Source organism: Monodelphis domestica, chromosome 1, assembly GCF_027887165.1.
Source record: "Monodelphis domestica isolate mMonDom1 chromosome 1, mMonDom1.pri, whole genome shotgun sequence".
Lineage (NCBI taxonomy): Eukaryota > Metazoa > Chordata > Mammalia > Didelphimorphia > Didelphidae > Monodelphis > Monodelphis domestica.
The window spans coordinates 724,791,598-724,818,749 of NC_077227.1; the positions used below are offsets into that span (position 1 = coordinate 724,791,598).

Sequence of the window (27,152 nt, forward strand, 5' to 3'; positions counted from 1 at the left end):
TATAAGAAGGGGATTATCCTATATAATATCTGGAATTATAGTATGTGGTATTATATATGTGCTGATTAAAATATTGAAACTTCTGATTAAAAGATAAAATATTTTTGGTTTTCTGAATTTGGGGATTGTTGATTTAAAGAATGTTGTTGTGGCTTTACAAGATAATCTGGATAAGATTGAGACTACTTGGGAACAGCTAAGAAAATTAATTGGTGTGGCTGATGATTTAAAGATGCAGGGACTAGTGAAGCTTGAAGGAACTGAAGAACAAAAAGCTCCTACTAAGCTAGAGCTAGAGGCTGCTGCTTTAGAGCAGAAGCCAGTTATGCATTGTCCTGTATGCGATGTGTCTTATGTAACATCAGACCAGGGAATAGTACATCTGAGACAACATAAAAATTTTACCCAGGGAGAATTGGAATAATTGAAAAAGAGGATTCCAGAGTATGAGGACGATCCTATTAAAGTAATCAAAGAACTAGAGTGAGTGATGACAACCTACAATCTCAGGATTTTTACAATATCAGGATTTTGATTTGCTACTTGATGAAATTTTAACTAGAAGGGAGAAACAGCAGATTGTGGAGCAGATGCTAATGCAAATACTGATCTCACTCCATGGTTGCTGGAATATAATGATCTTGAGATTAATTCAGTGGAGAATTATTGGCAAGTAGGCATGGCAAGGGAGTCTCTATTAAAGACCGTGAGGGCTAACTCCAAGCACCCAGACACATGGTCAAAGTTTTAGCAACTGAGGCAAGATAAAGGGGAGTCTCTAGCTAACTTTCTGGATAGGATTATTGACTGTGGGAAACATTGGCTTGGTCTGGATCTGCTCTCTGATGAGAATGTAAGTCACATTCCTAACTGTATGACCCAGGGCAAGTCACTTAACCCAGATTGCCTGGCCCTTGCCATAAGCTCTTCTGTCTTAGAATCATTACTTGGTATCAATCTAAGACAGAAGAAGGTAAGGTTTTTTTAAAAAGAAAGAAAATCCAGAGGCCTAGAAATTGGTGTTTATTTTCTTATTGAGGAACATAGTACACCGGCTTCTTCCTTTTCTAAGCTGTGTTTTTGTATGGGTGACCGACCCACTTTTAGGAATGCTGCAGAGAGGGTTCTGGCAGTGACTGGGAGGATAGAATAGATATCTAAGGTGTCTCCCAGCTGTGTGGTTTGGGAATATTCAGAATAAAAAAAGCATGTTAAGAAATTATGGACTGTTTATAATTGGTTTGATAATCAGCCTCAGGATAACCAATTTAGAGTAGCAGCCTGTACAAGTGAAACTCTTCTACAGATGACTTCCAATTCTTATCCCTGAACAATCCAAATCTGACCCCATTTTTGCTGTCTTCTTGATTTAAATTGTGTTGTTGATCGTTTGCTTTAGGCATGTCTGACTGATTAACCCTGACCCCATTGGGGTTTTCTTGGCAAAGTTATTGGAGTGGTTTGCCATTTTCTTCTCTAGTTCATTTGACAATGGGGAAACTGAAGCAAACAGGGTTGAGTTACTTGCCTGGGGTCACACAGTTAGTAAGAGTTCAATGGGGCCAGATTTTTTTTTTGTTCCAGGATAAACTATTTTAAATTTAAAATTTTTTATTGTCATGCAAAACACACTTCCATATTGGCCTTGTTGTAAGAGAACACTCATACGTAACCCAAACTCCAATATAAGACCAAAGATACCCTGATATGAAAGATGACTCCCAATAGTTCTTTCTCTGGAGGTGGATAGCATTCCCTATCATAAGTCTAAAGGATTGTCCTAGAGTATTGCATTACTGAGAGTAGCCAAGTTTTCACGAATAATCATCATACAGCATTGCTGTTACTGTGTGCACAGTTCTCCCAGTTCTGCATATTTCACTCTGCATCAGTTCCTGCAGATCTTTCCAGCTTTTTCTGAAATCATCTTGTTTGTCATTTCTTATAGCACAATAGTATTCCATCACCAACATGGACCACAATTTGTTCAGCCATCCCCAGTGGATGGACATCCTTTCCTTCTATTCCAATTCTTTGCCACCACAAAAAGAGCAGCTATAAATATTTTTTGTATAAGTAGGCCCTTTCTCCTTTTTTATTATCTCTTTGGGATACAGACCCAGTAGTGATATTACTGATTTATGCACAGTTTTATAGCCCTTTGGACATTGCTCCAAATTGCCCTCCAGAATGGTTGGATCAGTTCACAACTTCACCAGCAATGTATTAATGCCCCAATTTTGCCACATCCCCTCCAGCATTTACCACTTTCTTTTACTGCCATATTGGCCACACTGATAGGTGTGAGGTGGTACCTTAGCATTGTTTTAATTTGCATTTTTCTAATCAAGATGGATTTAGAACATTTTTTCATATGATTATTGTTAGCTTTAATTTCTTTATCTTGTTCATATCCTTTGACTATTTGTCAGTTAGGGATGTGACCAGATTAGAAATCAGGAACATGAGTCTTCCTGACTCCAGGTCCAGCACTCTATTCACTGCTCCCACCTAGCCATCCATATTATACTACATAATAATAGACAAATTAGAAAACCTTCTCATGCGTCTCAGTATACCTTTTTGTAGGTTCCCAGACAAGGCATTGGGAGAGCTGCCCACCATCTAGTCTAGCATCTTTAGGATTGTGAGACTTGAGCCCACTTCACATAGGGGGTTTGCAGCATTTGCAATGGCATTACACTGATGACAGGGCAGTAGCAGAACAGTCTATCAGAGAGACCTCTTTGTGATCTTGCAAGTGGTGGCACATTTAGAAGGCGGAGCAGGAGGGCTTGAGGGGGAGCTGAGGTGAGAAGACTGAAAGACACTTGGAGGTTTGAGCACTGTACAATGCATTGCCTCATCTGTTCCTTATAATAACCCTGGGAGGTGGGTGCATCCACTTTATGGATAAGGAAACTGAGGCAAATAGAAGCTAAGTGACTTGTCCAAGGTCACACAGCTAGTAAATGTCTGCAGGAACATTTGAACTCCAGACTTCTTATCTCCAAGCCTAACACTGGCCACCCAGGACCCATTTTGATTGATCTGTGATTTTGTCACAGGGAACTCTCCATTGATACAGTTCTTTGTGAGGCAATCTTTTATGTTCTTCTGCAAACATTCCATAAGGTGGTCTAGAGGCCTTCTCATGATTTTACCATCTTGGAGATGCCAGTGTGTCTTGCCTAGCCTATTCTCGTTGTATCCTAATGATTCTCTTATCCTATCCTTCCTAATGATTATCTAATAGTTAGGGCCTATGCAAGGTGTCTCAAGTAATATGAGGAATCTCCATTTGCCCACTGGGCATCTTTGCTCTGCCCCTTGGGGTACTAATTTTTTCTTTTTATAGGATGGTATTTTGTGATTTTTAGTCAGATGCCACAGGGAGAAAAGTGGTCCTAGGCTTTTGTAGCACTTCCCACCTTAGGGCTATTGAACACACTGAAGTCACTTGATGCCCTTCATCTTCCCCACTTTTCTCCACCCTATTACTTCCCAGCGTATCCAGATCCTGCTTCCCATGGAGGGTCCAGGACTGACCAGAGTCCACAAGGTCCGATGTCACTTATCTCCCTGGGCCGTACACAATTTTTCTTTATACAGCATAAGACTGAATGAGCTTTCCTGTCATACCGTGGACTCACTCGGCCCTATGGTCCATCCGGTGTCCTCTCCCTCCCAAATCTTAGTTCTGCTGCACAACTGCCTAGCCCTGCTGGTGCTTGTAAATGTGACTTCATCCCACTCTAAAGGTTTCATCTGCCCGTATGTTAAAGCGTGGCACTGCTTTTGCTTTTATCGAAGCCAGGCAGAGCCAAGCGTGGACTCCTGGGCAGCTCTGTGGAGACTCTGAAGTTGACGTAGACATCAGTGACCTGTTCTAAAGACACCTGAGTGGACTGCTGACAGACTCATCTGCTTGTCTTCTTTACAAGAGTAGCTTCAGACATACGTTGTCAGTGAACTCGCTGCAGATGCTTAACTGTCCCTTTCCCCCGATTTACCAGTCTGACGTCCCTTTAAAAAGGGCATGAGCTGAGGGACCCGGAGCCCCATTCCTTCTTGTCAGTCACTGCTTCTTTGGTAGATGTTCATTAACCATTCCTTTAATCATAGATTCTAGAATTTTGCCGGGGAATTGGACTAAGCTCCCTGGCCTGTAGTTTACGTTCTCCTTTTGCCCTTCAGCCCCTGATATTCTTCTTCCTCATTCTCGAAGAAGTCACTGACCATAGCTCAGCACACACAGATGGAGTTTCCTACTGCCTGCTGACCTGAGGTTTTCAAGGTGTAGCTAACTAGATTAATGCTTTATTATCTTTCAGTTAAACTTGGACATTCAAATTGACTGTAGCCTTTCTAGGTGACTCTCTTGGAAGGCTCCAAACATTTTTTTTCAGTCATTTGGCTAGATAAGTTGGGCTGTGTTTTAAAAACCAGCCATACTACTTTATACTTGTACATGGCTGCATTAGTGCCATATGCTATCAGAAAGGGCTTTGTAAATAAATACTTTCCTTTGAATAAAGAGCGTTGAAGTTTTGGGTTAGTGCTATAAAGTATTCTTTTCACTCCTATATTCTCTTTCACTGTTTTGGGTTTATCCCCCATATACAAAATTGCTTAAAAATTGATGTCATTCTAGTTTAATGGTTTTCATGTAGACAGATTTTTTTCAGTTTTTAATGGTTATTTTGAGTAATATGACACAGTGATATGTACTTTAAAGAGACTTTATTTGTTCCTGTAGGGCCTCCTTGATAATTTGAATATTCATATTACAAATTTTTTCTCCTGTTAACCCCCCCCCCCAAAAAAAAACCACCAAACCCTTATCTTTTATCTTAGAATTATTACTAAGTATTGGTTTCAAAATGGAGGATAATGGGAGTTAAATGCCTTGCCCAGGCTTACATGCCAGGTCTGGCTCTCTATCCGCTTGCCCCTCTTCTGTTTTATACTTTTCATTTTTATCAAAAGCAGTTGATAGAGCACAGAGTTGTTTGGAATTTGTTTTTCCTTCACTCTGTTTGGAAATCTTCATGCTATTGTGCCAGTATTATATTTCAGTTGGTTTAAATTAGCATAGTAAACACCTAAGCATAATAGTCAAAGAATGGCATGTGAACCTTTTGAGAGAATTGCTTTTGAGATCAATAAAATCATAATATAGTCAGGAAAACGAAAGGAAATTTTGTTTGCATCGAGCTTTCTTGTTTTCTTCTCTAAATTCCTAAATCTAGCACAATGCTTTTTTCAGAGTTGGTAGACACTGATATTTGTTGAATGAATGGTTGATCCCAAGGGCCAGAGGTGATCTTTGTGTTTGTCAGTTATGACCATCCTGAGTTTCCATAAGGTTCTCAGTTGTATGAATGTTCTTCCTGCTTGTGTTGGGTCTGTGACCTCTTGTTTCTTACTTTTGTAACTTAAAGTTCTCTGATGGGTAGATGAGATGTAGGATGAAGGCTGTGGAAAGCATTGTCTGTAAAGAAGCTTGTTTGGAACTGCTTCTCCAGCTGACTCCCAACAGTTGTGAATGCTGAGGCATCTTTTTCAGCTGACCACAGGTGACCCACATGACCTGTACGTTAATAGGCTGATGGTGGGCCACTCAAATTTCTGTCCTGAGCTCACAGAAATCATCTATTGTACTACATGTGGAATTCCTTTTTAGTCTGCTGCACTGAGTCACAGTACAAATACTCCTTGTTTTTCATGTCTTCAGAGAAGAGTTAGAGAAAACAAAGGGCATCATTGAGAATTCCAAGACAACCAACCTCGATGGGGCTCAGACTCACATCACCACTGCCGAAGGAAATCTTCAGAACCTGATAGTTGATCTGGATAATGTGGTCAAAAAGGTACGTTTCTGTAGTCACTTCAGTCGCCAATGGGAGTTGAGAATTACTTTGCTTGGTGGCTCAGTGGATAGAGAGCTAAGCCTGGAGACAGGAGGTCCTGGGTTCAAGTATGACCTTCTTAGCTGTGTGACCAGAAGTAAGTCATTTAATCCCAACTGCCTAGCCCGTATCGCTCTTTTGCCTTACAGCTGAAACTTTGTATAGAGTCTAAGACAGAAGGTAAAAACTTAAAAAAATAGAGAATATGATGCTTAAAGTGGGGTTGACTTGCTCTCTTCCACTCAAACTAGAATTCTATGCCTGATAATCAGCCAAGATAAAGTTGATGATCAGAAGGACCTTTTACTATACATAGATTACATAGTACATAATGTACATACTCTTTAAAACTCCTTTCCTACTGGATATTATCTGATCTCTGATTGAATTCCTATTAGAGAAAATTAAAACCAAAACCCCCAGAAAATTTGCATATTCTGGGTTTATATTTTAGGGTTTATATTCTAGGTTCACTGAGTCCTCCAGTCTGTACCTCCGTCCATGCTCTCAGGTCATTCTTCTCTGACTTCACCTTTAGTCCCAACCATAGAGTTAGTCATAGCAACAGTCATCTATTAGAGATTTTTAGTCCCCTTGTCTTGTTAACATTCATCCCTTGCCAGATTGGGCTACTCCTATCATCTGCCTCCTTTGCTTCTCCTCACCTAAAGATGAATGGAGCTAAGGCAGCCACACATTAATGTAATTAATGAATTAATTACAGGGCTCCCTAGTAAATGCCCTCACTGCAGCAAGGCAATCTTTTGATCCTGATGTAGGAATAATTTACAAATTAGGGATAAGACTGGTTTCTAGGGTTAGTTGCAAGCTGGAAGTGGGTTTTGTCTTTCTGCCTACAATTTCAAGCTGAAGGAGGGGTTTTGCTCTAAGAGATTCTCCCTGGAAAGTCAAGATTTTGTGGAGAAAACCAAATTCCCTTGAGTCTAAAGATCATCTGCCAGTGGTCCAGCTGCCAGAATTCCTATTGGCTAAGGTAATCCAAAGCTTTCCATCTATACCTTTGGTTACTTAGTACAGCAGCCAAACCCAGGGTTTTTTTTCTCTTTCTTTATTAATTACTGGTGGGAAGATTAGGATCAGACAGATAGCCTGGGAAAAGGCTTTTAGGTCGCATAGGGAGCTGTAGGCAGGGCCCAGAGAGGAACAGAAGGCTCCTCTAAAGCAGGGGTCTTGGGTGGAGGTAGTTTGGAAATGTTAGGGTCATAACTACCAGTTTCCCTTATTCCTTTTATTAAAACAAACTTTGTTTCCATAAACCAAGGGTTTGGTGCTTAATTGGCCCTGAGGAATTCCTCGGTGGGCTGTGACATCTAACATCCCTCTAGGACAGTTCCTCATTACATGTGGAGAAGCCACCTAGGCTAAGACCAGAGGAATTTTTGCATTTTGGTGGGTAACTGTCATCCACAGCCTCTTAGAATTCTGAGAGCAGCTCTAAGGGGACATTCTTTTGGAACCTTCCACTGCATGATTGAACTGAGGGGGGACTGGAAGATACCATTTACCAGCTTTTTCTCTCAGCTTTATTGTACAACTGCTGCTTGTTCTAGGTAGTCAGTACAGTGGAAGTAAACAATAGATTGCTGACCTAATTGATTCCTGGCCTTACTTCCCACAAAAGTTTTTCTACATGTTTCTTTATTCAGGCTTTCCCTCCCTCTCCTCAGCTGAGGACTTTGGATATTAATTTACTGGGAAAACTGAGGCCATTCAAATGAATTTCCTCTTCTCATTGTCAGAAAAACCCTTTGGTATTGGTTATCCCCCATTCTATTTTCCCCCAGTCTGTAATGATCAGATGCTGCTTCTCCTTACCGGAGAAACCTTCCGCATGTCTCATTACCTGACTTTGGTCAGAATGTGTCTCATTCTTACTCATTCCTTCTCTCTAATCTTAAAACTCTCTCCTGCCTTTTCATTGACTTCAGATGTGCCTAAGTGCTTCCCACACGTCCCCAAACCTTCTTTTAATCCTACCAATTTCTTAGGCTCTTGTCCTAAATCTCACCTCCCTTTCTCAGCCAAACCTCTGGCTGCTTCTTATTCTTCAGTCCTTTGCTATCTGGATTCTGACCACATCACTTTCCTGAAAGTTTCTGCCTCCAAAGTTACAGAGATGTCCTCATTGCCTAATCTACTGGTCTTTTTTCAGTTGTCATCTTTTACCTCTTGTGCATGTGTCGGGATTAATTAGATATTTGTATATATTATTACAAGGTTTTGATTTTCATAGCATTGCAAGTTAATTTTGAATTTCACCTGTAGATAGTCCTTGTTTTCCTGTATTAGAATAGTTTAAAATTTTCTTCAATAGTATTTGTAAGGTACATTTTTGGATTATTTTAGGTAGGCTTTTGCTTTAAATAGGCTTTTTGCTTTCTGTAACAACATAGGCCATAGTTTGTTACTGTGTTACTGCAAATGTTTGCATTTTGCATTTTTGTAATTGTAATGTTTTGACCTACAGTTTCGAAAGTATTTTCCTTAATTTCTTTTTTCTGTTTCTTGGAATTCTCTTTATCTTTAGCATAGGTTAGATTAGAATTGCTCTAGATAGTGATAGATTAGAATAAGGTTAAGATAAGGACTATATTTGAGGAATAGAATAATGGTTTAGGTATACATTAAGATAGCATGTTAGGAAGATTCATTTGGAAAGACAAGCTTTCAAAGGATCTCAAGGGGGAATTAATTAGGTATTTGGGCTAATTAGGAACTTGGTAAATAAACATAGGATAAGCATTTGGGTTAATTTGGATCTTAGCAGCTAAGAACAGCATAAGGATACTGAGAAGTTGCTTTAAGGCCCCCTGGAATCTTGGGGAAGGTTTCTGGTAAGGAATTCTGAGAAACCTGAGAGCCTGTTGGTTTTCCAACTGCCAAGGCACTCTTGGAGTGAGTTGTTACTCTGAGAGGCTGATTGAATTGTGCTCCCTGGAAAACTGAGTGGCAGTTGAAAGAGGAGAACAGGTTGGAGTTTTGGGAATAGTTTGTGAAGAAGACCAACTAAGAAGAAAAAGACAAACTTTTTTCCTTTGGGTGACTGCAGTGTGGAACAGGCGAACTGGACCCACCAAAGCCTATTGAAGCCTGACTAGGCCCTGAAAAGAGCTCACAGTTGGAAAAGTGAGCTTGAAAGAATACTAAAAGTCAGTGACTTTAAAATATATATATAAGGATGTTATCAATTAGTGTCGGTTACTTACAGTAGTATTTTGGGGATTTGGTCCAGTGATAAGGAGTATAAGGAGGCTCAGGGAAACGAGCAGGAAGACAGTGAAGTTTAGATTCCTTTTAGATTAGGGAACTAATCTTCCATCTTTTGTTTACCTATCCTTTCCTACCTAAAAATCTTTTAAGAAATATTAACTAGGTTTTGTTAAGCTGTCTCCAGTTAGTTTTACTCAGCTGTTCCTGACTAGGCCCAATGATTACACACAGAGCCTCAGTTCAAACCCAGCTGGCAGCCAACTGCCTTTTAGACAACAACAAAAATGACTAGCGCCTACCAAAAGCTACCGTATCCAATTCCAGTCCAGCACCTCAGACCCTCCTGCTGATGGCCTCCTCTTTCTGGGCGCTTTCCTCTCTGGGCTCCCTTCCTTCTCCTCCTATAAAGGACTGTTCCTTCTGCCTCCCTTGCTGGCTCACCGTCCACATCATGCCTTCCAGTTGTGGAGGTTGTCCAAGGGCTCCGTCCTGGAACCTTCTCTCTCGCGAATGGGCTTGAAGATCATCTCTCCGCCAGCGACAGCCCGATCGCCGTACCTTGGTTCTCACGATCACCTCTCGCCTTTTGGACTTTGCAACCTCGTGTCCTGGAGACGCCTCAAACGCAGCTTCTCTAAAATGGAATGCGCTCTCTTTCCTCCTGACCCATCCCTTTGCCAGACTTCCCAGTTCCTGCTGAAGGAGCAAACATTGTGGTTTTACCAAGTTTGCAGTTTGGGCGTTACCTTGACTCCTCACCCTACCTCAGTGCCCCGTGGGCACTTCTCAGATCCAACACCTTGTCTCCATTCACACACAGCTACTGTTCACCTCCCACCTCAATTATGATTTTTATTTTTAAAAACCCTTCCCTTCTGTCTTAGAATTGATGCTCAGTGTGCTAGGCATCAGGGTTAAGTGACTTGCCCAGGGGCACCTAGCTAGGGCGGTGTCTGAGGTCCGATTTGAACTCAGTCCTTCCCGACTCCAGGCCTGATGCTCTACTCACTGAGGCCCCCAGCTGCCCCCACGCTTGGCTTCTACTAAACACGAGACGTTTGTGTCTGCACAGGTCCAGGCGGCACAGTCGGAAGCCAAAGTGGTCTCTCAGTACCATGAACTAGTGACCCAAGCCCGCGATGAGTTTCAGCGAGAACTGAATAGCATCACCCCAGAGGTCCTCCCTGGTTGGAAAGGGCTCAGTAAGTATGACCGGAGACTCTGGGAATTGAGGCTTAAACCTGTGTCTGTAGGGCCCGCCATTGCCATGGCTGGGGTGCCAGATGCTTCCAGCAGTTGTCGAGATCCCTTGTTGATGAGTTCAGCGAGCAGGAAGGAGCCGGTGGTGCCAGGTGCCTCGCCATGGCAGCTGGTGCCAGCAGACACTCGCTGCGTGCGCACACACAAGGCAGGCAGGAAAACGTGAGGAGAATGAAGCAGAGGGAACAGGAGGGAGATCAGACGGGCCGCTGGAGGGCCGGGGGTTGGGACGCCGGACCCTCGGTCAGGCACTTTGCAGCCCGTGTCCCCCGTCCGTGCTAACGGTTCGTGGTCATCGCTGGCAGCCCCGCACCGGCTGGCTCTGCACGGGGCCCTTCGCTCCGTCTCTTCCTGGGGCGCCTGCCAGGACGTTGCTGTCCAAAATGCCTTGGAGACCCCTCACGAGGATCTTCCCTTTTGGGGGCTCTTCCTGGAGAGCGAGACGCCTTTGTGACACCAACAGTGGCTTTCTGTCGTTTCCAATTTAAATCGCTGCGATCCGAGAGACCTTGTGACAAAAGGTCCCTCCTGGGGCTGCAGGAGGCCGCCCGGGCCCTTGAGGTCGGAGCGCGGCTGTCTTAGAATGGGTAGAATCTGCTCGTCTCGCTGCTTTTTTTCCCTTTTCCTTAGACGGCTAATTTGTTGAAATTGAACATTCAGTGTTTCAAATGTTTCCTTTTTTTTCTTTTGCAGAGATCTCAGATTTAGGTGAGTAATTGTTTGGGGATCTCTTTTCAACCTCACTCTCCATCCTGGAATCCAAGCTGTGCATTGGTTGGGTTCAAGGACTAGGCAGTGGGCTTACGTGGCTTGTCCAGGACCAGCTAGGAAGTGTCTGAGGCCAGATTTGCACCCAGGACCTCCGGGCTCTAGGCCCGGATCTCCATCCACTGAGCACCCCACTTCCCCTGGTGTTTGGGGATCTCTGAGGACTTTAGTGTGAACTCTGAAGTGACTTTTTCCTAGTTAGGTAGGTCGGACCCTTGAAAATGCTCTTCTCAGGGCCGGACTCCAAGGCCTTCGTTCTCTGCCCGCTCGGACGTTCTGCACGTTGAGGCCTGGCGCCCAGGCATCCCTCTGCCCTCTCCGGGTCCTCCCTCGTTCTGTGGGGCGTCCGCGAGCTCGCGCAGCCCGGCCTCACCCCTCCCTCTCCCCGTCTAGCCGAGCAGCTGTCCACGGACGACCTCAACTCCCTGGTGGCCCACGCCCATCGGCGCATCGACCAGCTCAACCGGGAGCTGGCCGAGCAGAAGGCCCGCGAGCAGCAGCACATCCAGGCGGCCCTGGACCAGCACAAGCTGCAGGAGGAGAAGACGCTCGAGTCGGCCGTGGCCCAGGCCCTGGAGCTGCACCGCAGCGAGGTCCAGTCCGAGCAGGACAGGAAGGTGAGAGGCCGGGCAGCCGGGCCTGGGCTGGACACACGGACACGGACACACGGGGAGACATGGGGAGACACGGACACACGGGGAGACACGCAGACACGGACACATGGGGAGACACGGACACACGGGGAGACACGCAGACACGGACACATGGGGAGACACGGACACACGGGGAGACACGCAGACATGGACACATGGGGAGACACGGACACACGGGGAGACACGCAGACACACGGGGAGACACGCAGACATGGACACACGGGGAGACACGCAGACACGGACACACGGGGAGACACACAGACAGACACGGGAGACACACAGAGACATGCAGACACGCAGACAGACATAGGGAGACACGCCCATGCAGACAGACACGGGGACACGCAGACACGTGGGGACACAAACATGGGGGGACGCACACGCAGCTGACTCGGAGGTGGCTCCGTGTGGGGCAGCATTTCCTCTGAGTTGGGAGGGCCGGTGTGGGCCCCTGGGCAGGACGTCGAGCCTTTGCCTCGGCTCCCTCGTCTGTGACTGGGTGCTGCCGTGCGGCTCTGTCCCGGGGGGGTCGCTGCAGAGCTCTGGGGAAGCCCCAGCGCACCACCTCGGGCACAGACGTCTGGGGTGCCGGGCCCGGACGGCCTCCAGGCTGTGTCTGGAGCGCTGGGCCTGCTCTGGGCCCTCCGCGGATCCAGGCCGCCCAGCGGGGCTCTTGCAGCCTTCGTGAGGCCTTCTCTGTTCCGGGCGGGGGGAGGGCGGGCCGGGCCGGGATCCCTTTGCTGAAAGGCCTGCGATGGGACAGGTGGAGGAGATCCGGGACACGATGGAGATCGAGATGAGGACGCAGCTCCGCCGCCAGGCCGCCGCGCACACCGACCACCTGAGGGACATGCTGAGGATCCAAGAGCAAGAGCTCAAATACGAATATGAGCAGGTGCTGGGGGGGGGGGGGGGGGGGCGGGGGGGCGGGGGCGGGGGGGCGGGTCACAGTCGCTCCGCCATTGCTTTGGCCTCCCGGGCGCTGCTCCTTGCTTGAGGAGGCCCGTGCATGTCCTGGGACTGCCAGGCGAGGCCTGGGGCCCCTCGGGGGGCCCCTTGGAGAGCTCTGATGGCCGTCCTCGGTTCCCGGCCAGTCCCTCTTTCTGCAGATGGTCCCCCGACACGGGAGCCAGCGAGGCAACCGCCTCTCCCCGCCGTCCCTCCTCTGAGCACGGCGCGGCATTCCCAGCCCATTGGCCCAGGGCCAGGCGCCGTGCCCGGGGACCCCCACTGGGGCACTCGCAGACCCGAAAATCCCGGACCCTCTCTAGAGGGGGCAGCGGGGCCTCCCGTGAAGGGCGCCGGGCCGTCTCCGGGCCGTCTCCGGGCCGTCTCCAGGCCTCCGTGTCCCCGGCAGGGCCCGGCGGGCGGGCGTGCTCAGGGGGCTTCTCCGCCGCTCTCAGGGGCTGACCGAGAAGCTGGCGGAGCAGGAGCTGCAGTTCAAGCGGCTCAGCCAGGAGCAGGTGGACAACTTCACCCTGGACATCAACACCGCCTACGCGCGGCTCCGGGGCATCGAGCAGGCCGTGCAGAGTGAGTGGCCGGGCGGGGGCGGGGCTCGGGGGGCTCCGGGGCCTCCCCCGCCGGGCCGGGCTCTGAGCGCGAGGCGTCTCCGTGGCAGGTCACGCGCAGGCCGAGGAGGAGGCCCGCAAGGCGCACCAGCTGTGGCTGTCCGTGGAGGCCCTGAAGTACAGCCTGAAGACGGCCTCGGGGGACGGCCCGACGGTGCCGCTGGCCGCGGCCGTGGAGGCCATCCGCCACAGCTGCTCCGACAACGAGTTCGCGCAGGCCCTGACGGCCGCCCTCCCCGCGCAGTCCCTGACGCGCGGCATCTACAGCGAGGAGACCCTGAGGGCGCGCTTCCAGCACGTGCAGAAGCTGGCGCGGAGGGTGGCCCTGATCGACGAGACGCGCAACAGCCTGTACCAGTACTTCCTGTCCTACGTGCAGTCGCTGCTCATCTTCCAGCCGCAGCAGCTCAAGCCGCCGGCCAAGCTGCTGCCCGAAGACCTGAACACGTTCACGCTGCTCTCGTACGCCTCCTACAGCATCGAGCACGGCGACCTCGAGCTCGCCGCCAAGTTCGTCAACCAGCTGACGGGCGAGTCGCGCAGGGTGGCCCAGGACTGGCTCAACGAGGCGCGCGTCACCCTGGAGACGAAGCAGGTCGTGGACGTCCTGACGGCGTACGCCAGCGCCGTGGGCATCGGGACCACCCAGGTGCGGCAGTGAGGGCGGCGGGCCCGGCGGCCCGGGCCTCTCCCCCCCTGGGTGCCGCCTGCGCATCCTCCCCGTCCCCCCTCGCTATCATGTCAGCCGACTCCGGGCCTCGCTCCCCGCGGCGGCCTGGACGCTTCCGGCTCTTACCGATGGGGCTTCCGATCTAATCAAGATAATGTTTATGATCCCTGCCGGTTGATTTGGCCACTTGGAGCAAACGGAATAAAACTCAAAAACCAGCCACGTGGCCTCGCTTCTCCCCTTCCTGGCTTGTCTCGGGAGGGTGGGCCGGCCCGGGGCGATGCGAGCGAGGACCCCCCGCCCTGTGGGGCCCCCCTGATCGAGGGGTGCTGGGCCCGGCTCAGAAACGGCGTCCTGAGCTCACGAGAGCGGGCAGGTGCCGGGGGGAGGGGGAGCCACGCCTGATGATGCATTAACAACTCCCTAGAAGGGGCACAGCGCCAGGCCCAGAAACGCGAGGTCCTGGGTTCAAGTTCTGTGTGACCCTGGGCAGGTCCCTTAACCAGTATTGCCCAGAGCCAGTACACAGTATTGATTCTAAGATGGAAGGGAAGGGTTCCAAAAGCCCAAACTTGGTAAATCACGAAAGAATCCCCCCTTAGGGATGGCCCTCCCAGGAATGGTCCGCCCGAGAAACAGGTACGAGACTTTCCCAGGGCCAACCTACTTGCATTTGGGACTCAGGGCGCCCCTTTCCTAGTATTCAGACATGGCCTGACTTCTCACCCCTGGGCAGGCCCTGATCCCTCCCAGCCGGCTGGCCGCCATCCCCTCTGCCCCAGAAACCTCGGAGCCCGTCCCTGCCCCTCGAGGGGTGACGTGCTCCGACCGGGACAGCTAACTAGGCCGGGCCGCGGAGGAGTGGAGGCACCCGGATGGTCGTCCTGGACCTCCCTGTGAGCACCTTGTGAGGGAGGGCATTGGAGGCCCTCAGGGCGTCCAGAGGAAAGTCTAGATGATCCCCACACAGCGCTCCAGCCCTGGAAGGAAGGCTTCCTGCCCGAGGCCCCGTCTCCTCCAGCGCCCTCCCCTCAGAAAGTGAAGGGTCCCCTGCCCTGGCTCAGGGTTCCAGGGAGCCCAGGCCTCCTGCCTGCCTTCCTTTCATTTCCCCAGGCCCTTCCTCTCTTCTTCAGCCCCTGGAATTGATTTCCCTTCCTCCTGAAGCTCCAGGGGCCCAGGGGTGTCTGGAGAGTCCCCCTGCTCCTGCGTCTTCTGCCCCTTTCTAGCAGGGAGGACACCGCACTGACTCCTGTGTCTCCTGTTTATTGGCCTGGGTAGGCCCTGGATGGCGAGACCCACCTTCCCCACAGCTTCTCAATCCGAGCTGCCTTTGTTGAAATGCTGTCCTGGGTCTGCCCAGCTCCAGCTCAAAGGGGTGAGGACTGGTTTGGTTTGACTTGCCGTGACTATGTCCCTCCCCCGCTGGGGCCCGAACACGGGCTGGCCCTCCATGAAGGCCCATGGCACTGTCCCAGCCTCCTGGGAGTCACCGCTCTGCCCCTGGGCTCCATGGAAGCCTCCCTCCTGGATGTTTGCCCCCATAATGCTGATGGTCACCAGGCTTCTGTCCCAATCTAGACTCAAGTGAGCTCTGGCCAGACTAAGCTCACTCCCAGATTTAGGCCCAAGTCCTGTGGCCTTCCGCCTTTACATCTTCCATTTCTGTTCCTTCTGTTATCCAGCCCAGACAGCTCATCGTCAGCCCTTAGAGGTGTCCCAATTCTGGAGGCCAGACCAGCCGCCAAGTACCTTATCGGACTGTCCTTGGGCTGGCTCCAGGCTTTGCCCAGTGGCTCACATGCCAACCCTTGGTCCCCTTTGCCTCACAATACCAAGCTCCCCCCACCTCCCCCTTCCCTTATACAAGTTTGGAATTGGTTATTTTTTTAAAAGATGAAATTGGCTCAATATGGGCCAGGGTTGGCCGGGACCAAGAAGAGGGGGCAGAGAATCAGAGGCAGGAAGGGATTGGCATTGAGGCAAGGAAGTACAGGGTACAGGCTGCTGTTTAAATAGTTGGTGTCAGGGGAGCCTCTGTGAAAGGGTCGTTAAAGACTTATTTCAGGGTCTGCTGAGTGACTCTATGGATAGAGAACCGGGCCTGGAGACCGCAGAGCCTGACTTTAGGCATTTCCTAGCTAGGTGACCCTGCACAAGCCAGTTAATCCAGGTATCCATTCTGTGGAAAGGGAACTCCTCCCCCCATTATGTTGCTTTGTTTTGATGTACTCAATCAGGGACCTGGAGGTCATTTACCATTGAGATGAGCAGGCATAGACAGCCCATCAGAGAAAGGAAGTTGAAACCAACGAGATGGGAAACTGATCCCACAGGCACTTTCCCCCCAGGTGGTGCCCAGCAAATTAAGGAACTATGATGGGTTCCTGAGATGTGACATGATAGAGTTAGTGGAGGGAGAAAATTGCTTATAAGCCAAGACCGGGAGACTGAGCACCCTCTCCTGGCTGGGGATTGGAACCTGAGGGAACCCCCGTCAGCGGTGAGCTTTAATCCATCAAACAGCAAATAGGGCAGTCAGCTAATCAACTGTACCTCCAGCCTAGTGTCTCTCTTTACTATCACTACTACTAGCAGCCTCATGACTTCATTTTAATTACTACAATTTGGAGACCACAAAGGCTTGACGAGTACCCTCATTGCCTTCATTTTCTTCCCTTTTACTCTAAACTATCCTTAAGCCAGTTGATTAGTAGCTAAGCCTGGAGTTCCGAACTCTCACTTCTCCCCAAGTTTGTAGAGCAGTTTGAAATAGATGAAAGGGCAGATTAGCCTCACGGCCATAGCTGTTGGTCTGATAGTGTAGAGCCATCTTTAGGAGCCCCTTCAACTGCGCTGCTGCTGCCTCCCCAGCCCTGCTGATTCCCCCAAAGTCCGGGTGAGATGAATCCCTTTTCCCTTTAACCAACTCAGGGCTGAGTAGAGCCCCCTCCCATCACTTTGCTGCTGCCTGGTAAGCTGGATTTTTAGCAAGGATCAGCTGGCAGTTGCAGGGTTCCACCTGGTGAGACATTTCCAGTCCCTCCCCACCCCCCCACCCCCAGCTCTAGGCCTGTGGCCCAGAACTCCAGATTGTGAGGAAGGGTTGAGTCTTGGGGGAGGAAAGTAAGCTTAACTTTTGTTCCCCCCCCCCCCAAACCAGGTGTAACCCAAACCTCCAGTTTCTAGCCCTTTATAGGGGAGTATCTTGCTTTGCTCCTGGGAGTCCAATTTTTCTTTTTTTTTTAAGGCCCTTTCTGAGCCCCTACACGTGCCTCCACCATTAGCTTAAAGTGGGAGAAGGCGCCAGGGAGAGCAGCAGCAAGATCTCTAAAGCTGCCCCTTTAACCCTGAGAAGCCACAGCCTGTGCTCCCCACCCAAATCCTTTTCATCCCCCGACCAGCTCAGTGAAGAGGATCCCTGCTAAGCCTTTCCCTGGGAAAGCCTCGGAGTCCAGGCCTCCCTCAGAGCTAGAGCTCCAGCCCCCCAACCCTGTAGGCCCTCTTGGAAGCATGGACCCTCTGGGTTTTTACCCCTGGGGAGAGGAGAAGGCTGTACCCTGAGGGGTGGTTTTACTTTATAGGAAGTGTGTTTCTTCCTAGCCTTTAGGACACCCCATCCTCTAGCCCTGTGAGACCCGTAACCCTTAGCCAGTACACCCTAGGGTAGCGCCATCTACGGACAAGAATAGAACTGTAGGCAATTTAATAATTAAATTTAAAAATAAATAGGCAACAGAAGATGGTGCTAGAGAGCGTGGCCCCATTGTGAAAGTGCAACTTCCTGCCTATCTAAAAAGGCTCCTGTTCTCAGAGAGCATTACACTGTTCACACAGCTCAGAGTTCCAGAATGGTTTCGTTTAGTACTTACTGTTCCTGGGTGTACTGATAGGGTACCTTGCAGTTTATCCATTCTTCCCCAAGGGGGGGAAAAACAATGGAAAGACAGCTTGATTAATCTCAAGACTCAGAAGAAAAATCCACCTCTCTACCCTCCCTTGCCATCTAAGCCTACCCAATCTCTGCCTCATCCTGTCCACCCTTCCTCTTGCCCTGGCTTGCCTTCTCCCCCTGCCTTCACTGTCCCCTCCCCTTTTCCTACTGGCCTCTCCAACCCTCCCTTCTCCCCACCTTTACATCCCCCAATTACCTCCTCCCTTCTTCAGGCCCTGCTCAATCTCACTTTGCCTTGCCTCTTCCTCCCCTGCCACAGCCCCTCTCCTTTTCCCAACCCATCTCTTCCTCTTCCCCTACCATTCTGCCCCCAGTCCCTACCACTACTCCCCTTCCTCCCACCCACTCTACTGCAACCCAAACAAACCAGACAACAGTAATCACAAACAATTCAATTAAAGGTTTATTCTCCCTAAGGGATGTTCCCACTTACAATAAATGAGGGAACTTAGTAAACATTATATACATATATCATACACCTTTCTCCACAAGATATTGAGAGATTCAAAGTGTGTGTGTGTGTGTGTGGAGGGGGGGCCTTTCCTTTGAAGATGAGCTCATTGTAGTTATAAATAAAATTGAAAGCATTTATTGTACTTATAATCCCATGTTTCTCCATGTGAAAAGCTTGCTACATGCCTGCTAATGGAAAGAGGAAGAAATAAGATTCTTTCTCTTGTTAATCAGGCCCAGGGAGAGGTAGTAATTCATTGGCCAAATGAAGATCTTAAATGGGACCCAAATTAAGAGCAAGATTACTTAAAACTATGCCAGGCTAGAAATGCATTACTAAAAGCAAAGAGAGCTTGCTGTAAACCTTAAAATTTCTTAGACTTATAAATGTTGGAAATTTCACCATTGGGAAATTTCATACTTGGAAAATTTCTTACTGATAGTCTATTGGAATGTGAACCCCATTGGCATGGGAGGTTCCTTCTCCTCCCTACTTAAGATTACTTTAGGACAGAAACCTTTTGCTGAACAATGGAAAGGGCTTTGACCTATGCTTAAGCATAGAACAGGAATTTCTTTGAGTCATGATTGATTTTAGAATTGATACAATAGAGATACTTGGAATGACAGAACCAGGTCTTGGAAAATACAATTTCCACCCTACTCAGTCCTAACAGGATTTAGGAAGGGCTGCAGCATAGATCAAGATTTAATTATTTGAGAATATGACCTTCAACAGACATGTGCAAAGCCACAGACCTCTGGGCGGTCCTGGGTTAAGGTAGAGCCACCATTGGCACAGGGAAGACATGGACAGTGATTGGTAGATGTGAGAACTGAGGGGAGGGAACTTGGATGGTTTCCTTAAAGATAGAGGGGTCTGAGGACTAGAGGGGGTTGGTTGGAGAGGTTTTTGCTCTGAGAGGTTGTGCTCTGAGAAGCTTGCTCTGAAGGAAGCTGGAGGTGGAGGCCCCTGAGACTGTTTCTCCATTTTGGTCACGTGAGTGATAGAGACTGATCTCTTTTCTTTGCCTCAGCTATCTAAGGGCTTGGGCCTTTTGGCCCAGCCTAAACAGAAGGGGTATTTAAGCCCTATTCCCTTCTCTCCCCTTTCTCTCTCCCTCTCTATCTCTAATACCTTTCTTCCTCCTGTTTGTAATTAAACTCCATAAAAGGTTGACTGCTGACTTGAGTTTTCATTTAGGAATTACATAGCTGAATTCCTTGGCGACCTTAAATTAATATATATCAGTCTTTTAAAGTGATTTCCTTGTCACATTGCTCTGATAGGCCTGGTAAGTGGACTAAATGTGAAAACCTAAAGCAGAAAGATGATAAAAACCTCTCTCAGTTTCTGGATAGGCTTATTGAGCTAGGAGGCAGATATATAGACCTAGATCTTTTCTAGGGAAAGAAATGTTAGACAAATCAGGAGACAATTTGTAAAAAACAATTGTAAGGGGGTTAAGAACTATTTTAGGACTAACTGCCCAAACTGAGCTAATATGGATCTTGAGGAATAGAAAAGAGTGACATTTTTTTTTTTATGGAGATGAAAAGAAAGATGAAGAGAACACTGAATTAGTAGAGAAATTAATGAAGAGAATAGATGCATTAGCTGGTAAAGTTGACAAAGCAACAGCAAATCAAGGAGTGGCCATAGCCCCTTTTTAAGAATTCACAACACAACCACCAATATGTTATTTTTGTGGAGGGGGGGTGTCGTGTAATTATGAACTGTAGGAAAAGGACTCAGGAAAATAGAAATAGAAGCTTTAGGAATAATAATAATAGGAACTTACATAGGAATAGTAATTCAAATCGGGCAAATCATAACTCCCACCAGAATATCCAATATGGGGTTTGTTCTCACTGTAATCGGTGTAACAACTCCCTTCAGTATGGGGGATCCCAGAGGTGTGGCAAAAGGAATCTAGATGAATGATGGCACTCGGGAGGGGAAGGAACCTCAAAGAGTCTGGAGGTGATTTTAAACCTTTTCAGACTCCATTGCCTTATTGATGTTAACTATTTCAGTCTATTACTCTCCCCATAGTGAAGAAGTTTCTCTAATGCAGTTTTAAATACAAGGTGTATGTAATTTCCTGTTAACCACTCCAACAGCTATCAAAATTGGAGAAAAGGACTCTTGGATTCGTTACATGTAAAACATGTACCTTCTATAGACACTGATAGACTATATCCTGTCACATGCAATTGTCTTTATTTATACCCTCCTCCTGGCTGAACTGGAGATAATACCATTATAAAAGTCCACAGACAAGTTGGACACTGTTTTGGTTGACACATTGAATTCCTGAATTTCTTTTTTTTATTATTTTTTTTTTATTTTCAATAGGGTATTTGGTGGTTTTTCCTTATTTTTTCTACTTGAAGTACATGGAATCAGTATTAATATTTATTTGATTTTGAAGGACAAATTTACATTGTCTATGAGCCCTAATACCAATGCATACCCAAAAGCTTCAGACTATGGAAATCTGCTTTTGATTGTTAAGTATTATGGGACTTTTACTAAAAATTGTGTCTGATTTCAGAAGAAGGGATCACAAAAGAGCTACTGTACGATGCCAAGAAGCACAAGGTCAAAAAGACCAACAATCCTTGTGGGATTGATGAGAATCTGTGCCAAGACCAAGGATTTGTGTTGAGGTTCGAGGAAGAGGCTGTTTGACAACTTCAGATGCAGGACTTCTCCATACCAGATTTCCTACAACTACCTTAGTTTGGCTTTTATTTTGGCTCCCCTATCCCTGAAATTGAAGATAAAATCAGACCAGGGAATCATTTCCCTTTTACCTCAGAATATAGTCCCTTCTCTTTTATAATATGGCAGTTTTCTGTAGTCCTGGCTGTGGATGGGTAAGTGCAATATTACTGCATTTGTCATGTGGACTTGTAGAACATAAATTACTTTAATTGGGCCTTGCTTGTGATTCAAAGACCTTTTATGGATTTATTCTTTTCTTTACTCATAATTTTATACACACGATTTTAATATATACATATTTTTTTACCCAGAATTTTTTCTCTTCTCTTTGTGTGTGGCTTTCTTTTAACAATTGATTCACATACCCCATAACTCAATCTTGTATTCTGGGGTGATTCTGGTGTTGGTCAATGTACTTCTCAGGGCATTGTACAATTATCCTAAAATCCAAGGTTTAAGATTTTTTGAAGAAATTTCAGGAAAAGAAACTCACCAACACCCCAAATCAAGAAAGCGGATCTTTTGGAGGTGCTATAAGGATGCCTGAGGAAACCACACACTACATCAAAAGATCCAGAGTGACTTTGGGATATAACGAACTGAACTGAAGGGGGTTGAACATATTTATTCTGAATGTAAACTCTTATGTCAAAGGGGAATGCCCATAATTGACTTTCTGCCAATGCATCTATCAATCATTTTTTTCTATGTTCTTTCTCTTTTCTTTCCCTCTTATCCCCAAATTATTGTAATTTCCTCTAGGTGAAGTGCGATATTCTATACAACTCCAATAAAAGAATCTTTAGAGGTATAAGATGGTTATTTGAAATGATTCCTTGGGGAAACTAGGCATGTTAATCTCTCCAAACCCTAAAATGGGGAGATTTCAACATGCTTTTCTCCCAATAGAATCATAGGGGGGATGGTGGGAAAGGAACTCCTCCATTATGTTGCTTTGTTTTGATGTATTCAATCAGGGACCTGGAGGTTGTTTACTATTGAGATGTGCAGGCATAGACAGGCCTTCAGAGAAAGAAAGTTGAAACTAATGAGATAGAAAGCAATTCCCCTGGGTGGTGCCAGGCAAATTAAGGAACTATGATTGGTTCCTGAGATATGATGTAGGAGAGCTAGTGAATGGAGAAAATTGCTTATAAGCCGAGACCAAGAGGTTGTTTTCAGTCTCTCTCGTGCTCTTCTGGCTGGCGATTTGAATCCTGTTGGTGAGTTTTATTCTATTAGTGACACATAGTCTAGGCAACTCTTTATTTCTTGTCTACATTTCCCTCTCTCTTTATTATCACTAGTTAATGAAATAAAGCTACTAACAGCCTCATGATTTAATTTTTAACTATTATAATTCTAAGACAGAAGGTAAGGTTTTAATAAAAAAAAAAAGACATTGCTCCCACTGACAATTTCTTTAACAAATACACAGGTCTCATTCTTCGGGCAGTCATCATTCATGGGTCCCCCCCCCCCCCCCCAAAAAAGTCCTTAGGACAAAACACACTCTTGATGCAAATATTGAGAGTTTGTAAGTTTGCAAGTGATCCTTGTAGTCAGTGGCAGGTATCTGAACATTTTGAGCAAGCTTTTCAACTGTGTTTTATGAAGACTAATCTGGCAGCAACACCAGAAGTCATGGGGAAAAGTGCCCAGGTAAGTTTATTAAGAGTTCAGGGGTGAAAGAAGGGTGCAACCTGGAGTTGTGGAAGATGTGAGTGATCCGCGATTGCTTCAGAACTTGGGAAAACCCAAATAAGATCATCTAGGCCTCGTGGCTTTCTGTAAATGGCACCTCGTGTCATAGGGCCAAATAGAGGACTCCCCAAGGCTTCTGCAGCAATCAGCAGGCCAGAATGTTTGGCTGAATTTAATAAGATACTTAGCTAAATGCTTCCTCCTCGACGGGGGTCCTCTTCCCTCCAAGGTGTAGATTGCCACCCATCCAGTGTTCTGGAGTTTGTTGTACTTGGCAAAAGATGGGAGAGCCTGGAGGAGCTCACCATCTAAAGGATACCCTCCTTTGGATGCTGTGCTGTATAATCCCCCATAATGGTGGCAAGCATGTTGTTCTTTGTACCCTGATCATCAGAAGATCATGGATCAAAGAACTCCAGGATAGGTTTTCAGGAATCCTGAGTCAAACTGCAATAAGCTTTCAAGATGGAAGGGAGGCTCGAAGCCATCCTGTTCACTGCTTCTCCCCCAACACCTCTCTCCTTTGTACAGATGAGGAATGAGTAAGTGGCTCAGTGGATTGGGACTAAGGACAGGAAGACCCGAGTTTAAATCTGGCCTCAGACACTTCCTAGCCAGGTGACCCTGGGCAAGTCACTTCACCCCCATTGCCTAGCCCTTGCTATGGAAAGGCGGCTGGCACCTTTATAAGGTTTGAAGTGGAGTTTACGCAGCAGTTATTCGAGGCTGGAAGAAAAGGGTTTTTAAAAAACAGATGCCCTAATAACGAAAGCCCAAGCTCCAGGGTAACTCAGAGTAGGAAAGCTATGAATCTAGGTAGATCCTCGGACTCCAGATCCATCGTTTTGTTCCACGGTTCTACAACAGCCCTACTAATCAGCCATTTGGCTGATGGAAGTAGGGCAGACTAGCCTGGGGATGGGGGAGTTTAAGCTCTTCAGACACTTGTGGCCATTCATGGAGAAGAGGGATTAATGTAGCTGGTCCCAAAGGCCAAAGCTCAGAGCCAGTGGGCGGAAGGTACAGGAACACAGAGTTTTGACTTGATTAATGGGAAAACTTTCTAACCAATGAGATCTTTCCTAAACCTCGGAAAGTAGTGGGTGGCCCTTCCTAGAGGTCTTTAGGCAAAGGCTGGATGGGAACCTTTTCCAGGTAACTGTAGATCAACCTTGGAGGGCCCTTGCAGCTCAGGGAGTTGGGAAGACAGTCAAGAGAAAATGTTTAGGAGTATCAGGGGGCCATGAAGGGTTTCCTACAAAGGCCCTGAGGTGGTATAAAAGTGTGAAGGAAGACAGCTGTTATAGGATGCTCAACATGGCCGGATGGGAGGGTCAAGTTATTACCAAGGGCCGCACACCACTGAGAATGGGACAGCAGCTAGACCAGAAGGGCAGTAGCACCTCCTAAGTTTTATAGATCAAATGGGAAGCCTGCACATGCTGGGGATGGTGACTTCATCCATCGGCTGCCCTGTGCCTGTCTCATTCATGTGGGTTCTCTCTCCTGGGTGGATCCCAGCTCCCTCATGCCTGCCTAAATGGCCTCATTCGGGTCGTCAGTGTGCCAGCTGCCTTTCTGCAAGCCTCTAGGCACAAAGAAGGGCACTCGAATGCTCGTTCCCTTTTCTACCCTGTGGGTCCTGGCAAAGCAGTCCACTTGCTTCTCTCTTAAACCTCTCATTTGGAGATACATTCATTTCCCAAATGATGTCTTGGTTGCATTTGTTTTGGCCATAGGTTAGCCCTCCACCTGCCGTATCCTTCACGGCCCGCCGGGTTACCATTTTGATTCATCATCAGTGATTACGGCCAGATCATCTCTCAGAAAGCTGGGCTGCCGTTGCCTACATCATTCCAGAGACGCCATCCCTCCTCCCATCCAGCTGGGGGCCCTGGTACCTTACCCACCCAAACACACTGATAAACTAATGGCACCCCAGGTCCCCCCATTCCATGCCCTTTCATCATCGGGGCATCATGCATTCTCCCCTTGCTTGTCTATACTCTGCCACTTACCCAAGCCTTCCCTTGGGTGGCACATCCCCAAGAGTGTAGCAGGGAATCAATGAAAAATGCCAGCTTACCCTGGAGTAGTGAGGACCCAAATGAACTTGGATCAATCAGCTGTAGGCCCTCATTGCTATTGCATGACAGTCCTACTGCTTTGGGTTCCTGAGCAAGATGGGGTTGGGGGTGGGGTGGGGTGGGAGGCCTGGCAGAAAAGCACATCAGGCATCAGCAAAGCAGGCTGGGGTTCAGGTTCTGACCTGGGTTTGGTAGGACAGCTGGTGTTCTCCAAGAGGTTGGAAGGGGCATCTGTGGGTACTATTTAGTGCAATCGAATTCTTTATCCTTGTCCCAAAATCCAGCCCAGTACTGTAATTTTTCCCCCAAATACAGTCACCTCAGGCAGGGAGGAAGCGAGCCTTTCTTGGGCAGGACAAGTGGTATCTCACACCTGGTAGTCAGTGAAGGGACAGTCACCCCAGGGATTCCCAAGGAGGGCGGCTCGTGGAAAGGCCAATTAAGGAACCAATTCTCCTGATAGAAAGCATCTGGGGACATTTTTTTGTCCGATTTCTCCCCACTCTTTCCTTGTAACCAAGGGAGGATGCAGCCAGTCTGACTGGTGAGTGACCACAGGCAGCCTGACTCCTGGATGCAACGACAGCAATGAGGGACAGCCTCGGCCACATGGTGTACACGTCTTCTGGAAAGTGTGAGCTTGTGTGGTCTGGGTTTGAGGCATCGATCCCTGGATCCCAGCCCTCCCATCCTCCCTCTAACCTAAGTGCCTTCCCGCCTCCCCTCCTTCCAGGAGCAACAAGTCGGCTGGGTTTGGGAGGAACGTCTTTATTCCTGCAGCCCCCTCTTTCCCCCATCACTGGTCAATCCGGCTCCAGACACACCTGGGAGCAAAGTCCTTCATGGCCCCTCACTCGCTGTCACTGCTGCTGCTGTCGCTGTCGCTGCTGCTGTCACTGTCGCTGGTTGTCACAGAAAAGGCTTCCAGGGCTTTTCTGCAGGAAAACCAAGTTTCAGGCATTCTCTGTCTCCTGGGTGCTTCCCAATCTCCACAACCAGGCGTGACCTGTTCTCTAACGCGGCCACAGATCCCAGCCCCCTTCACTTTCAGACCTAAGGCGAGGAGCCTCGGCCAGTGCATTCAGGATCTCCCACCCAGTGCCGGCTCAAATGTAGATTAAAATGGACTGTTTATTTACTCAATTAAAAATAGATCTTAAACGGGACATGGGTGGAAGGAAGGGCGATACCAGGGGAATTATTTTGTAAACACAAGATACCAATAAAAAAGTCAAAGGGATCCCAGGGTGACCATCTATCTACAGGTTTCCTGGCCCCCCATATCGATTCCAAGACCACTCCTGGTGCTAAGCATGCAGCCAGGCGCAGCCGCATCAGCCCATCTGCTCTGTCTGTCACGCTCTTCCACGGGCCTTTCCCGATAACAAGATTACAGGATAGGACAGCAGGGATCGCCTCTGATCTCACTGCCCCCTAACCCCTTCCAGAATAGTGTCATTCCCATTCTGCAGAGGAGACAATGAAGCTCAAAGCATGTAGGAAGAGACCCCTCGGGCCTCCTGAGCCTGGGTCCACCCAGGCTCTTCCCACTCTCCGTCTGCTCCCTAGCAGTGCTTTCCCCGAGGCAGGGGTGCAGTAACTGATAGTCACCGGATTTGGAGAAGAAAAGAAGAAAGGGACTGCTTACCTCTGTTCCTTGGAGACTTCGAAATCAGCCAGCACCCTCTGGGTGAGGGGCTCACAAACGGCCAGGCTCAGTGCGCGGGCCAGCTCCACCAAGTGCACAGCCTGGGCAGAGTTGTGGTGTTCCTTGGCACTGTCCATGAATTCATTCATCAGCTCAGTTCTGCGAGAGAGAAATCCAATGGCAATTGTGCTCACGCCCATCACCACCACCCACCCACCCAAGATGGCAGAAAGTCCCCGCAGGATGGGGCAGCAGATCACGGGAACTCACTGGGGGATTCTGTTTTGCTTCTTGAAATACTCCAACATTTGCCTGTGTGAGAGAAGATGACGGATCTTTTAGGGCCCGGACACCTGCCGCTTCCATTCCTCCCAGGCATTCACAAAGGGGATCCCTAAATAGCGCTCCAGGGGTATCCCCACATTGCCTGACAGATGGGGATGGAACGATAGTTAAATAGACCAGAGACTCTAGTTGTGTCCCGAGAAACGGGGGAAGTGAAGGGGGCTGAC

At 48.1% G+C, this 27,152-nt stretch overlaps 2 protein-coding genes across 11 annotated transcripts in view; one reads left to right on the forward strand and one right to left on the reverse strand.

Annotated features, from left to right (window-relative positions):
- IMMT (inner membrane mitochondrial protein) overlaps nucleotides 1-14,285 on the forward strand; it is a 40,537-nt gene extending 26,252 nt beyond the window's left edge. For 4 of the 7 annotated variants that reach the window (XM_007477733.3, XM_007477732.3, XM_007477731.3 and 1 more), the window contains 7 exons: nucleotides 5,738-5,873; nucleotides 10,216-10,345; nucleotides 11,097-11,111; nucleotides 11,565-11,788; nucleotides 12,588-12,719; nucleotides 13,228-13,357; nucleotides 13,446-14,285. In XM_007477733.3, the coding sequence (XP_007477795.2) occupies nucleotides 5,738-5,873; nucleotides 10,216-10,345; nucleotides 11,097-11,111; nucleotides 11,565-11,788; nucleotides 12,588-12,719; nucleotides 13,228-13,357; nucleotides 13,446-14,056 (1,378 nt within the window). In that variant the 3' untranslated portion in view covers nucleotides 14,057-14,285. The remainder of the gene's footprint in view (nucleotides 1-5,737; nucleotides 5,874-10,215; nucleotides 10,346-11,096; nucleotides 11,112-11,564; nucleotides 11,789-12,587; nucleotides 12,720-13,227; nucleotides 13,358-13,445) is intronic. The other 3 variants (XM_056813273.1, XM_056813267.1, XM_007477729.3) reach the window with 1 other exon arrangement.
- An 11,459-nt stretch (nucleotides 14,286-25,744) lies between these two features.
- Nucleotides 25,745-27,152, reverse strand: part of PTCD3 (pentatricopeptide repeat domain 3) — a 28,814-nt gene continuing 27,406 nt past the window's right edge. For all 4 annotated transcript variants that reach the window (XM_007477734.2, XM_001379468.4, XM_056813289.1 and 1 more), the window contains exons 22-24: nucleotides 26,911-26,952; nucleotides 26,641-26,799; nucleotides 25,745-25,927 (exon numbers count right to left, since the gene is read on the reverse strand). In XM_007477734.2, coding sequence (XP_007477796.1) covers nucleotides 25,843-25,927; nucleotides 26,641-26,799; nucleotides 26,911-26,952 — 286 coding nt within the window. In that variant the 3' untranslated portion in view covers nucleotides 25,745-25,842. The remainder of the gene's footprint in view (nucleotides 25,928-26,640; nucleotides 26,800-26,910; nucleotides 26,953-27,152) is intronic.